The sequence below is a fragment of the Dermochelys coriacea genome, chromosome 2, assembly GCF_009764565.3.
Source record: "Dermochelys coriacea isolate rDerCor1 chromosome 2, rDerCor1.pri.v4, whole genome shotgun sequence".
NCBI classification, from domain to species: domain Eukaryota; kingdom Metazoa; phylum Chordata; order Testudines; family Dermochelyidae; genus Dermochelys; species Dermochelys coriacea.
In genome coordinates, this window is record NC_050069.1 from 231,273,802 (window position 1) to 231,286,896 (window position 13,095).

The 13,095-nt window shown below is 39.9% G+C and overlaps 1 protein-coding gene across 2 annotated transcripts in view; it reads left to right on the plus strand.

Annotated features, from left to right (window-relative positions):
* LOC119851113 (macrophage mannose receptor 1-like) overlaps positions 1-13,095 on the plus strand; it is a 67,699-nt gene that overhangs the window by 44,399 nt on the left and 10,205 nt on the right. For both annotated transcript variants that reach the window (XM_043509397.1, XM_038390376.2), the window contains exons 19-25: positions 424-524; positions 3,614-3,756; positions 5,344-5,458; positions 6,043-6,191; positions 7,384-7,486; positions 8,842-9,074; positions 12,418-12,583. In XM_043509397.1, the coding sequence (XP_043365332.1) occupies positions 424-524; positions 3,614-3,756; positions 5,344-5,458; positions 6,043-6,191; positions 7,384-7,486; positions 8,842-9,074; positions 12,418-12,583 (1,010 nt within the window). The remainder of the gene's footprint in view (positions 1-423; positions 525-3,613; positions 3,757-5,343; positions 5,459-6,042; positions 6,192-7,383; positions 7,487-8,841; positions 9,075-12,417; positions 12,584-13,095) is intronic.

Genomic DNA, 13,095 nt, shown 5'->3' on the forward strand with positions numbered 1-13,095 from the left:
GAATGTGTGTGTTTCTGCAATATCTGCCCTGTTCTTGCTAGATTCTGTGAGCAGACCTGTCTCTTGCTCACAACCTGACTTTGCTTTATATCAGCAAAGCTTTGGCTACTACTTTAGCCCAGGCTTCTGGCCTCCTACCAGGCATCTGATACAAGGGCTTACGTCTCAGGCTCTCTTCCTACTAAAAAATCCATGCATCCGATGAAGTGAGCTGTAGCTCACGAAAGCTTATGCTCTAATAAATTTGTTAGTCTCTAAGGTGCCACAAGTACTCCTTTTCTTTTTTCTAAAAAATCCATGTTCACCAAGCTGCTTTTTTGTTGTTTAGCTGGAATTTCTGTAATGTAAAATCAAACGATTAATGTGGCCTTAAAAAATAAAAATGGATCTATCCAGTAACTATTCCTACATTGTTTCTTTTAGCTGGATGGATGGAACCCCAATAAACTATGTAGCGTGGGCTCCAAATGAACCAAACTTTGCAAATAATGATGAAAACTGTGTGGTCATGTATACCCGTACAGGTGAGTATAGTAATATTTCAGTGTCGTAACAGCTCTGCACTGGGTGACATAGGAGTGTGTGTGATACACGTTTCATGTAAAGTCACTTATTATATTAAGTGGATTGATACTGAGTGAGATTTTCAACAGTATCTAAATGACTGTGGAGCACAGATCACACTAAGACAGTTGAGGCACTTTTTTAAAAATGTCACCTTTTGTGGGCATGGCACTGGAGTGGGACTCAAGAGATGTGGTTTAATTCCTGGCTTTACCAGAAACTTTCTGTGTGACCATGGGCAAATCAGTTAAACTCTCTGCCCCAGTTTCTATCAGAAAACAGAGACAATAACATTTTATTTCTCCTATACTTTGTCTTATCTATTTAGAGCATAAGCTTTCAAGGACAGGAACAGTTTCTTACCATGTGTTTGTGTAGTCCCTAACAAAATAGGGCCCTGATCTTGTTTGGGATCCGTACACGCTACTATAACATAAATAATTTAATAACAATTTATAAATATTTTATAATACAGAAGATGCGGGAGGAGAATTGATACCTAATATATCCAAGTCACTTAGTCTCTCTGCACCTCTGTCCCTGATGTGTAAAATAGAGATGAGAATAATACTACTACTTCCCTGTCTTGCTAGGATAAATACATTAAAAGTTGTGAGGTGCTCCGATATTATGGCAGGGGGATCATATAAGAATCTTAGATTGATAGTGATAGAGATAACATAGTAAAACAAATTGCAAGAGTAGTTAACCTATTGTAGTTCTATAGTAGAAAATGATTTATGTGCCTATGCAGCTAGTGATGGTTTCATATATTAAATCACCTCAAGAGGCATCTTTAACTCACATATCAAACTTTATAAGCTTTTCTGACATTTTTCAGTCATTGATTAGTATTGTTTGCTCACTTACCCCACTTCCCTCCTTTTTTTTTTTCTCCATTCCTTTTTGATCTGCACTGTTATTGAATACTGGCAAGCTGTACAAAGCAACTCCCTGATAAATCGGTGTTCCCCTACAGCAGTACCGGAGTACAGCCACTGCATATGTTTGGCTATAGAATGAAAGAGGGGCTTGTGGGGTAAGCACTAATTGATACTGCTTCAAAAAGGTTCTGAGATCCCTATCCCAAGCATAGGACAATAGTGGTGTGGCTCTGTGGAGGCAAACACTTTAGGAAAAAAGCAGTTACGAGAGGTAACTTCCCTTTATTCTGGGAAACAGGAGGCTTGTGTATGAAGTAACTCCTGTTTATGAAGATTGTCTTTAATCCAGTTGTATGTCATACATGGAGACCCTTTAACATCTTTCTGTTAGGGCTAGTCAAAAATTTTACTTGAAAATGGTTTTTCAGTGGAAAATTAGGGTTTCAATTACACAACTTTTTTTGCAAAAAGGGTCTGTTTTCATAGAAAATTTGGATTTTTCATCAAAAAGTGAACACTCAAAAAAAAAAAGGGGGGGGGGGGAGGGGACGGGGGGTTGTCTGAAAACCAAAATATTTTTATTCTGAATGTCACTGAGGTGCCAACTGAGAGTTGTAATTTGGGAGCCTCATGTCCTTATTCTCCTCTATGGGCAGTACCCCTAAGCCAGACTTCATCTCTATTGATCCACCTGGGCTATACAATTGTCATGATGCACTTTCCCTTCTCATCAAGAGATGTAGTCTAACCAGGAAGCCTGGCCTACAAAGGAGAATGGGTAGGTGTTCAGATGAAATATTATGCATTTAGGTTTTTTTGACAAACATTTGAAATTTTCCATGGAAATTATGAAAACAATTATTCTTTTTCAACAAAATTTTCCTGGGAGCTGTAACATTGGGGACCACCCAGATCAGTAAGTGGCTCTCTCACCACCCTGCCTTGTAAATTAGGGGCCTTAATACTATGCTACTATGGCTCAGGGCCCTGAAACCAGTAGCCAGCCCTCAAGCATAAAGGTCTCACCTTGGCTTCCACAGCCTTGTCACCCCTTGCAGGGTGTCACCAACAGCCCTACTGGTTCTGAGTCTTCCCAAATCTGTCCTTCCTGAGTTCTTAACTACCAGACACTTGGACTTTTCCCTTTTGGTTCATCACCCCTGAAGGTGTGAAAAACAGCCCTCCCCCTCCGTTATCAGTTCACTTTCATACACACACTCCAGACATTTTGTACAACAGAGACTTACTTGGGAGAAACATAAACAAAAATGTATTTAATAGAAAAATCAGTTTCAAAGATGAATGAGTAAGGGGAAGCAAACACATACAAGTTACACAGAAAATACACATAAAGATGCAACCGCAGGCATTACACTTTCTAATTAGATAAATTCCCTTTTCTAGTACAAGTTACCTTTTGCCTTTGAAGAGTTTCCCAGCATGCTCCCCATCAAAAAGTGGGTCCAGCATTTCACATACAGCTTCTCACTTTTAAGATTGTTCCTCAGTTTCTGGATGCCTTTCACTTCAAATCCCTTCCCTTCTTATAGAGTTAGCATTTTTTTTTAATTTTCTCTCAGATTATGGTGATTCAGAGTAGGAAAAATTCCTTCCTTTCTTAGTTTTCCAAGACTGGCGTTTTCTTTTTGGTTTCAAGCCATTTCAGTGTTTTCCCATTAACTTTAATGGCCCACCATTTGCCTTTTCCTGGGTTGTACAATGTTAGATACTTGGAATACTCTCATCTGCCCCTCCCTGTCTGATTGTTTCACTGCCCTGTGGTGAGGTGGAGGTGAAGTTGCACCAAAGTTACAATTACAATTTTCTCTCTCTGTCTCCTTATATGCATACATTCATAACCATAACTTGTATACATATCTTATAGTGACAATCAAGTTCAGAATATTACAAGCTTTCATAAAAGACCTTCCTTGATGTATTTTTATAGCACAATAACATTGCATACAACCAGCTGATTCAACTGTTTATTCTTTGAGATTCATATCCCCTGTTCTTCCCCTGAGGTGTCTGGACCCTAAATGTCGCAGGGGGAAAAACCCAACTAACTGTACTTTCTATACTGTAATTAGCATAAGAAGGGGTAGATTTTCATTCCAGTCTTCATCTTGTCCAGTAATTTACTTTCCATATTTAATATGTTCCAGGTATGTGGAATGATCTGAACTGTGGTGCTCCAAAACGCTTCATCTGTGAAAGGCTCAATAGTACTACTCATTCAACAGTTGCTCCCACATCACCTGCACCTCTAGGGGGATGCCCTGAAAACTGGTTTTTATTTAATAACAAGGTACAGTAGCAAACATCTTCCATATATTTTATTTGCAAAAGGAACTGAACGAAAAATTAAATTTTTGTCTTTTATTCTTGTAGTATGGGTTTAGATTATCCAAAGTTGTATTCTGATTGTCTGATCAGGCCATTCTGGTGATGTTATATCCATATTGAAATCATCTAAGAAATGAGTTTTTGAGTTATTATAGGTTTTAAATGGCTTAGGCCCCAATCCTGCAATTGCTTTGCAAATGCTTAATTTTAAAAAGATTGTATAGCTAACCAAATGTGTGCTGTTTTGTCTGTGGTTTATACTTGCTTTGATACATGTTCAGTGAGCAAAAGTGCCAGCTGTCAGCATGAACAGAGAATGTAAAGCTGCTTCTTAGCTAGAGTGAATTAGAAGGAAAAAAATCCATAAATTTGTACAAAGCTCCCTCTCTTTCCCAAAAGGATGTATTCAGAATTGCAGAATATAAAACACGTGCCTTCCGGAATGGGTGTCAATTGATTTGGAATTGTCCACTGATGCACAAAAAGCAGATATTGATGCAAGTACTTTTTGTATCTCCACTGTGAGACAAATGTAGTGCGACTTTATATTCACTCCCCCTTGCCTTGTTCTCTAAGATACTGGTACCAGTAGATCATCCAGGAGACAGTGGAACTGTACAGAGTTCACTGTGGTGAACGATCACCTACAAGATGTTAGCAGCAGCATATGAGAACATTGTCTTCTAGTGGTGATACAGTGCAGCTGTATCATCCTAGCAAACTCAAAGTCACATTTATACCAACTAAAAGTTCTTTGAATACAAAGGTATCAGCACTGTAGGAAGAACTTACTCTTACTATCCAGTACGTTATGGCCTGAAATGCTCAAATGAACAGAGACTGCGCAGAGGTATATTTGACAGGTTACCGTTCAATGACCCATTCAAAATGTATCATCCACGTTCCCTGTCAGAAAAATGCACTGGGGATACAAATAGTTACACTTTTACCATTGGTTGAAAAAGGATGATGGAAGAAATACAAAAAGTGAAAAAAAAAACCTTTTACTTAAAATGTTCAGGTTAGATTCTTCCATACTGCAGCTGCAAGAATGGGAAATTATTTTCTTTCATAGTGCTTTTACCCCTCTCCTCTCCCCACACTTTGCACTGGAATCTTCCCATTGGCTGAGGAGGATTATTTATAGCCAGGAGCAAATTCTTTTGTTATTTCACTTCTAATATGTATATTTCCTTCACCATTTTTAACAGGCCAGAGAGTATTTCTTTATCTTTAGTCCTTTAATTGATAGGATAAAAGCTTTTCCTCCTCTTTTATTATATGCTTACGTTGTTATCTTACAGCCATATTCTGTTCTCCTAACCACTAATCAGTTAAATTTCTCACTGGATGCTAAAGGAAAGGAGCTTTTATGTTAGTTATGTATATTTTCTTTCTGTAGATTCATAGATTTTTAAGACCAGAAGGGTCCATTAGATCATCTAGTCTGACCTCCTGTACAACACAAACAATTGATCTTGTTAATTTCAAATGTTTTTGATGCAAAATGGCATCAAATTACAGCCTTCAGCATACTTTTCTCTTTCAGTGTTTCAAAATATTCGGCTCCAGTGAAAAAGAGAGATTGACGTGGCATGCTGCGCGAACGGCTTGTATGAATTTGGAAGGAAACCTGGCTTCCATACTAAGCGAAGAAGTGCAAGGTGCAATGTATAGGCTTTTTGATATTAGATGAGACATCAGCTTGTCCCCCTAATATACAAGTTAAAGATGCAAAGCTTCAGTTTTTACAATAGAGCCTGCTACTTTTGCTTAAAACTAATAATTAATGGACACTTAAGTTAGATGAGAAAAATGTAATTTTGATGATACAATTTGTGTGCATGCATTATTGGCTTTCCTAAGTCATCTTTTTTAAAGTCTCAGCTTTGGAAGAATTAATAGCAGATAGACTGGTGTTGCAAGTGCTGTAATGCTAAAATTTGAAGCTTGGAGTTTGTCCTATGATTTTTTTTTAAATCCAAACCCACATGAAATCAGACTCTGCACATGCATAAACACCATTCAAATTGATTAAATGTTGCAGAATCAGGCTGAGGGAAAATGATAGCTAGACACACCCAATTTCTGTTTTAACTGCTATGGAAACCATCTCAATTGTGAAGTTGCTCGTCTAAAGTGATAAATCCATTAAAACAATCTTGTTTATATTTTATCATTATGATTCTAGCTTTGGATATTCTGGTGTTTCCATACTTCACTTGTAAAAATGTTTGTTTTCCTTCAGCCTTCCTCATCACCCACTTCAAGGATGCCTCAACTGATACCTGGATTGGACTGAATGATGTAAATTCTGAGTACACATTCCTATGGACAGATGGAAAGGGTGTCTACTATACAAACTGGGCCAAAGGTTTCCCACATTATCGCAGTCAGGTAAATGTGGATTGCAAATGAACACTAAACCATCATACATTTGATAAGGTCAATCAAACCATATATAACTTGCACAGTTTATTTCTTATGTAGGCTTATTTCTGTTAACTTCTTGCTGTTGAGAGTAGAATGGTCATGATGCAGAGTTCGAGCTCTTTTACTAGCAGAAGGGGATAGCTATGTCAGGTTACAGTAGAACCATGTTTTTGGAGCTTCATTTTCAAATATTTCTTTGCAAAAGCCCAGAAGTATATTTGGTTGGTGCTTTACTAGACATAAAGTATTTGTAGATAGTAAATGTCACTCTGGGGTTTTATTTAAACTTCAGTTTTAGCTTTTCTCTATGATACAATATGAATCCAAACAAATGGATGGAATAAGATCCATATTCTGCAAACCTTACTCAAGTGAATAGACCCATTGACTTTACTGGGACTAGTCAGGAAATTCACATGGGTAAAGGTTACAAGATGGTCTGACAATAACTGTGTAACTTTGGAACCTTGTAAAGGATTTTTAGAATGAATAATAAAATTAAGAGGATGGTGTGTATATATAAATATCAGATGCAGATATGCACTCATGCTTAAGTTATCACAAAATACAATTGTATGAATAAAATCCTCAAAGAGGAATCTGTGCCTCTTGTTTTCATCTTTCTCCCTCCCACACACACTAACCACAAAACATTCCTTTGAAATTTTCCCCAGCATTATGTCAACTTATTTTAATAATAAAACATAACTGGGTGTAGTTCAATAATAAATGAAATGGCTAGTGTGGAATAATGGCTGTAGTTCCATTTGTTGTGCTCTTACTTTATTGTCTTGACTAAGTATGTATCCTTTTAACAATAAAAACATATAGCAGATAAGTGATCTGAGGAGAAGGGGGTGAGTGGTCACAACAGCACCCTGAACAATAGAGAAGTTGGTTTTAAAGGGCTGCCCCATGGGGGAAGACGTGATTTGGAAATGCCATCACAACAACACAATATCAGTTCTATTGAAATGTGAAGCAATTCAACAGATGATTAGATAATGTGGACCAGAGTGGATATAAATAGTGACAGACAGATACATAGGTGATTAAACCATGCAAGATATATGGGTCTGCAGATCCAGAAGGAAGAGGATTGTTTCTTGTTTGCTGTTTATTTATTCTTACTCATTTATGTATCATTTTCCCCCAGGATGATTGTGTTATTATGATAAAGGACCCCACTGAGGAAGCAGGAAAATGGAAAGATGCAGACTGCCAAACGAACAAAAGCTACATATGCCAGAGGAACACTGGTGAGTTCTTTCTCACCAAGCTTCCAAGTTAATTGCATTAAAAACTTGACTATGATTTTTAGATTGTCTTTATGGTTTAAATGCTGACTTTCCACATGCAGCACATCATCTTTGGCCTCTACATGAAATGACAGGTTTCAGAGTAGTAGCCGTGTTAGTCTGTATTCGCAACAAGAAAAGGAGTACTTGTAGCACCTTAGAGACTAACTAATTTATTTGAGCATAAGCTTTCGTGAGCTACCGCTCACTTCATCGGTTGCAAAGGAATGCATCCTATGAAGTGAGCTGTAGCTCACGAAAGCTTATGCTCAAATAAATGTGTTAGTCTCTAAGGTGCCACAAGTCCTCCTTTTCTTTTTACATGAAATGAGTTTCACAGCCTTATGTGTTAACATTTTAACAAAACAAACATGTACACTGATCTCTAATACATGTAGTAGCCTGGCCTATAGAAAAACCAGCATATGCCATACAGCACCCTGCTCTTACATGGATACAAGAATGGGAGAGCACCAAGGGCCAGATCTGTTTCTCCTGAAACCTAGTCTGGTCTGGGACCCCTCCTCACAATGGCGAGTGGCCCAAAGGGAAGCTTTGTAAGAGCCCCCCTGCTACAACCCACCAGAACCATGAGGAGAGCATGAATTGTTTTGGATGGGATGATTAGATAGGGTGATGTAGAGCGAGGTGGTTTTGAAAGGGTTGGATTAGGAGGAGAAGGAATTTTTTAAAGTGTTTAGTGCTCAGAGACAGTAGGGATGGCTGCTTGGGGTCTGTTGACTGATATTCTGTGTGAGAAAGGACGGTGGTTTCTGGATTAATTTGGAGGGCAGGGTGAAGGAGGTGCAGGGAGGCTGAGGGATAGTGTTCAGGCCCCAGATTTTGAAGCCTTGCCTGGATTATATCCCCCCTTCCAATCTCCTCTCTGCCCATTTGATGTTGGTGGGGTGTATTGGCTCTGCAGAGTCTGCTGATCTCCCAAGGGGATGGTTAGTTGGTGGGAAGATTGTGTTTCACTTAATAAATACAGCTGCATTAAAACTAATCACAATCCAGTGCATAGGGAGCGAAATGAGTATAAATCCATGGGAGAGTCTGGCTCAGTAGTGGCCAGCCAGAGCAACAAGGACCATGGCTTTTTATAAAAGAACTCCCAAGTCATGTTTTTTGTCACTGAAGTCATGGCTGGGACGTGCATCCAGTCTTAATTTCTGTTAGTGCTATCACTCTTAAGTGTTTGAATACTGCAGACATTTGTTGTTCAGTGGAACAGTAAGTCCATGTACTACAAAATGACCTTTCCGTGTGTGTGTGTGTGTGTGTGTGTTTGTGTTTGTTTGTTTGTTTTACTACAGACCCTCAATTATATAATCCCCAAACAACAGTTCCAGTCTCAGACTTTATCCTTTATGGTAACAGTAGCTATTCACTCATCAGTTCCAGAATGAAATGGGAAGAAGCACGAAAAAACTGCAAGGCTGAGTACTCAGAACTTGCCAGTATTTTAGATCCCTACAGCCAGTCATTCCTGTGGCTACAAGTGTTAAAAATTGGGCAGCCTGTATGGATAGGTCTTAACAGCAATGTGGTAAGAACATCAAATAAGTGTGAATATGATACTGATATTCTGTCAAATCAAACCTCCCACGTTCCTTACTCAAGTGTTGTCTGCAGTTATTACCAAGGGCTCTGTTTGATGTGCTTGCTTTTGTCTCATAGTTGAGCAGTGATTGTGAAAGAACTCTCACTGTTCCTGTTAGCATGCTTCAAAAGCAGTTTAAGCTATAGCTAATGAATGGTGGGAGCCATGGAAATGGGAATGGGGGAGACAGAGACAAGGGTGTGTGAAGAGGAGAGAAGCTGTGGGTGGAATTATATACCTGTGGAAACACAGTAATGTGAGGAGACCAATAGGAGAGTGGAAGCCATAAAAATGGTGGAGGAGGGAGAGAAGCCATGAAAGAACATGAGGATAGGTGCAGAGGGGGAATCTTGGGAATGGGAGAAGAGACAATCAAACAGCAGGTGAAAGGGGGTGTTTTCCTTTTGAAAAAAATGATTTAGCAAAATGGTTGAAGATCCCAAAAGCCTCAAGGCCTCATTCACTGAAACTGGTGCCTGATTGATACTGTGGAAGGGCAGGCAGTGTTACTGTTGCTTGCCTTCCTTTGGAATTTCCATTGAATTGGAGCAATTTTAAAATCCAGGGAGAATGACAAGGGGATGCATTAAATCAGCTTATCCCCTAGCTGTCCGGGCATCACACCATTCCCAGTCCACGCCACCCACTTTGCATTTCACTGGACCCCCAACTATTGGCAGAATGTGGGTTACAAGTGGCGTGGGCCACTTCAGGCATCCTTCTTGGCAGATGCCTGCAGAAGTATAGAACTCGAGCTTTGGAACTCTTTGGGCTGAATTTACTGCAGAGGCTCTATCACTGCCGTTGTTTGTTCCAGTGACTAGGGCTGCAGTGCTACCACATCTGTTTACTTACATTCTTAATTAGTTCTCACAACTGTTTTGCTGAGAAGCTTTAGTCCCTCCGTACTTTGAAGCAGGGGTTTAAATCTGACAGGGGCTGGGGTCAAGGATCTGCTACTTGCCCTCCCCATGACAATCTGCCCAAATTTGGCTGAATTATTAGCCTCTGAACATCTCAGTTCACACATGCTCAGCAGAGACTTGTTAGAGTTTGGCAGCTAAGTTATACAAAGATTCCATCTGCTGTGGGCATGATCCATTCCCTCACTGCGACCATCCCTTCTCCACAGAGCAATTGCATGTGCTCCAGCCCTAGGCTGCAGGGCCAGAGCAAAGACTCTCCCTGCAATGCTTTGCCTGCCAATCAGGGGCCACTCAGGTACCAGGCACAGGAACCATGAGCAGGGAGTTGGCCTTCTTGTGCTCTCCTTGCTTGGCAGTGAGCAAGAGGGGTAGAAGGAAGCATGGCTGAAATGCACAGGGCTGAGCAGTTGAGCCTGAGGAGAGGGGGACAAAGATACTGGGGTGGGGAATGGGTTTCGGACTGGGACAAAGAGTTGGAAAAGGTGGGCAATGGAGCTGGGGAAACATGAGGGACTGGGACTGGTTAAGAAGCTGTGGCAGGAGTAGCAAGGCTGGGTCAAGAAGCTGTGACAGGGGACAAAGAGTCAAGGGAGGCTGGGGGTGGGGGAGATTGAGATAAGGGTGCTGGGGTTGAAGAAACTAGGATGAGGAGTTCAGGAAGGTGGAGAACTGGAACAAGAGGCCTGGGGAGGGGGTTGAGGGGCTTGGTCAAGAGCAAGCTGGAGAGGCCCAGGGCAGAAGGGGTCAGGCTTGAGGAGGTCAGAGGCAGAAAGTCTATGACCACTACCCAAGAGTCTTGAGCCTCAGCATTCCACTGCGGTCAGCAAATTGTGGCAAAATGGGCTGACAAATGTGTGCCTCTTCTCCCTACAATTGCTGGCCTACACAAAGGATAACAACCTACTACTACTGTAACTCACTCTGTTAGCTCAAGTAGTGGAAGTCTGTGCTGTGGAGCGAAAGGTTCTAGCCCTACTTATAAGACCAGTGGGAATCAATATGGTTCCACATGGTGGAATTTGTGTTTTTTCAGTTTGCTTTAAACAAACAAAAAACTAGGAAAGTACATTTAAAAAGCTATGAATGTTAAGAATATTGTGTGTGCAACCTTAATTTGGACTCTTTGCACCTACATGTTATCCTATAGACTTTAATCATATGATCACATGCTATTTTTTTCCCACAGTATCCCTGCTTCATTCAGTACACATCCTGGAAAGTGCTCATTGAATGACTTGGGGCTGTGCAGTGATTGTGGCTGTTGTCTGTAGGACCACTGAGACATATGCTGCACATGTTGGAAGGTGTATGGTTGCAAGGATGGTCTCATGGTTTAGGTAATAGAATACTCCCTTGAAGAAATGGATTCTGTCTCTGCCCCAGAGTTCCTGTGTAATGCTGGGCGAGTCACTAAATTAACATTTTCACAGGTGGTCAGTAAGGCCATATCTACACGGTGATACTCAGAGGTTAAGGCAAATCAACTAAAGGTGTGAAATCAATGTGTGCAAGTTAAAGTGCATTAAACCCCCCTGTAGATGCTCTCACTTAGGAGTAAAGTGACCTTAGTTCACTGTAACTTAATCCTCCTTTGAGCAGCCAAGTGGGAGTTTAATGTGCTTTAATTTATGCGTATTAACTTCACTCCTTTGGCTGATTTGCCTTAACTTTCCTCAGTATCCCAATGTAGACATGGTTTTATTGTATGTGCCTGTTTTCTGGGTGCCCAACTTGGGATATTTGGGGCCTATTTTGCAGAGCACTCACAACTGCAACTGAAGTCAATGGGATCTGTGATCTGAACATATAAAATGCTTTATAATGCTAAGTTACCTGAAAAATGAGGTCATATGCATCTGTCATGGGCCACTCAAAATTAGGGCACACTTTTGACATTAAGTCTCTGTGCACAGTTCTTGATCAGTCAAATGGGAATAATAATATCATTTCACCTCATTAATGTTTGTGAAGCACTCAGATACTATAGTGATGAGCACCATAAAAAAGCTCATTAGGAAATGAATAATTCTGTTTTCAAAGCAGGATTTGAGTAGTGTGCCATAAATAAGGCCTGGGGACATATACTGAACAATGAGGATAAAATCTAATATTGAATAATTGCCCATTCAGTGAGCACCGTCCATTCTGTGCTCTGAAAGAAGCAGGCATCCTGTGGAAAGAAATAGTGTGTGATCATGTAATTAAAAATCATATCATAAGGCATACACACAAGGGGGCTGAATTAAGGTTTTATAGACAAACTTATTTCTGACATTTCAGTGCGTGAGTTTGTGACCTTAATGGTCTTTTTTTTTAAGACAGTTTTTGGATGCAATATTATCTTAATTGTCTTTTGTTTTTAGACTAGTGGCTTTTACAAGTGGACTGATAACTGGAGAATCAAGTACTCTAAGTGGGCCAGTGAGGAGCCAAAACGGAACTTGGCCTGTGCTTATTTAGATGTTGATGGTACCTGGAAGACAGAGTCTTGTGACGAAAATTACTTCTCTGTCTGTAAAAGATCTGATGGTAAGCAACTGAATTTAGCAATTTTAATTAGTGAGCTTCAAGTTTAAATGCATTCAAGTCTTGATTATGACTACAGTAGAACCTCAGAGTTATGAACACCAGAGTTACGAATTGACCAGTCAACCATACACCTCATTTGGAACTTGACGTACACAATCAGGTAGCAGCAGAGACCCCCACACACACAAAAAAAGGAGGCAAATACAGCAAAGTACTGCGTTAAATGTGAACTAATAAAAAAAATTGAGGGAAAGTTTTTTTTAAAAAAGATTTGACAAGTAAGGAAACTGTTTCTGTGCTTGTTTCATTTATATTAAGATAAAGGCAACATTTTTCTTCTGTGTAGTAAAGTTTCAAAGCTGTATGAAGTCAATGTTCAGTTGTAAACTGTTGAAAGAACAACCATAACGTTTTGTTCAGAGTTATGAACGTTTCAGAGTTACGAACAACCTCCATTCCTCAGGCGTTCATAACTCTGAGGTTCTATTGTGTATATATAAATAATGAATGTG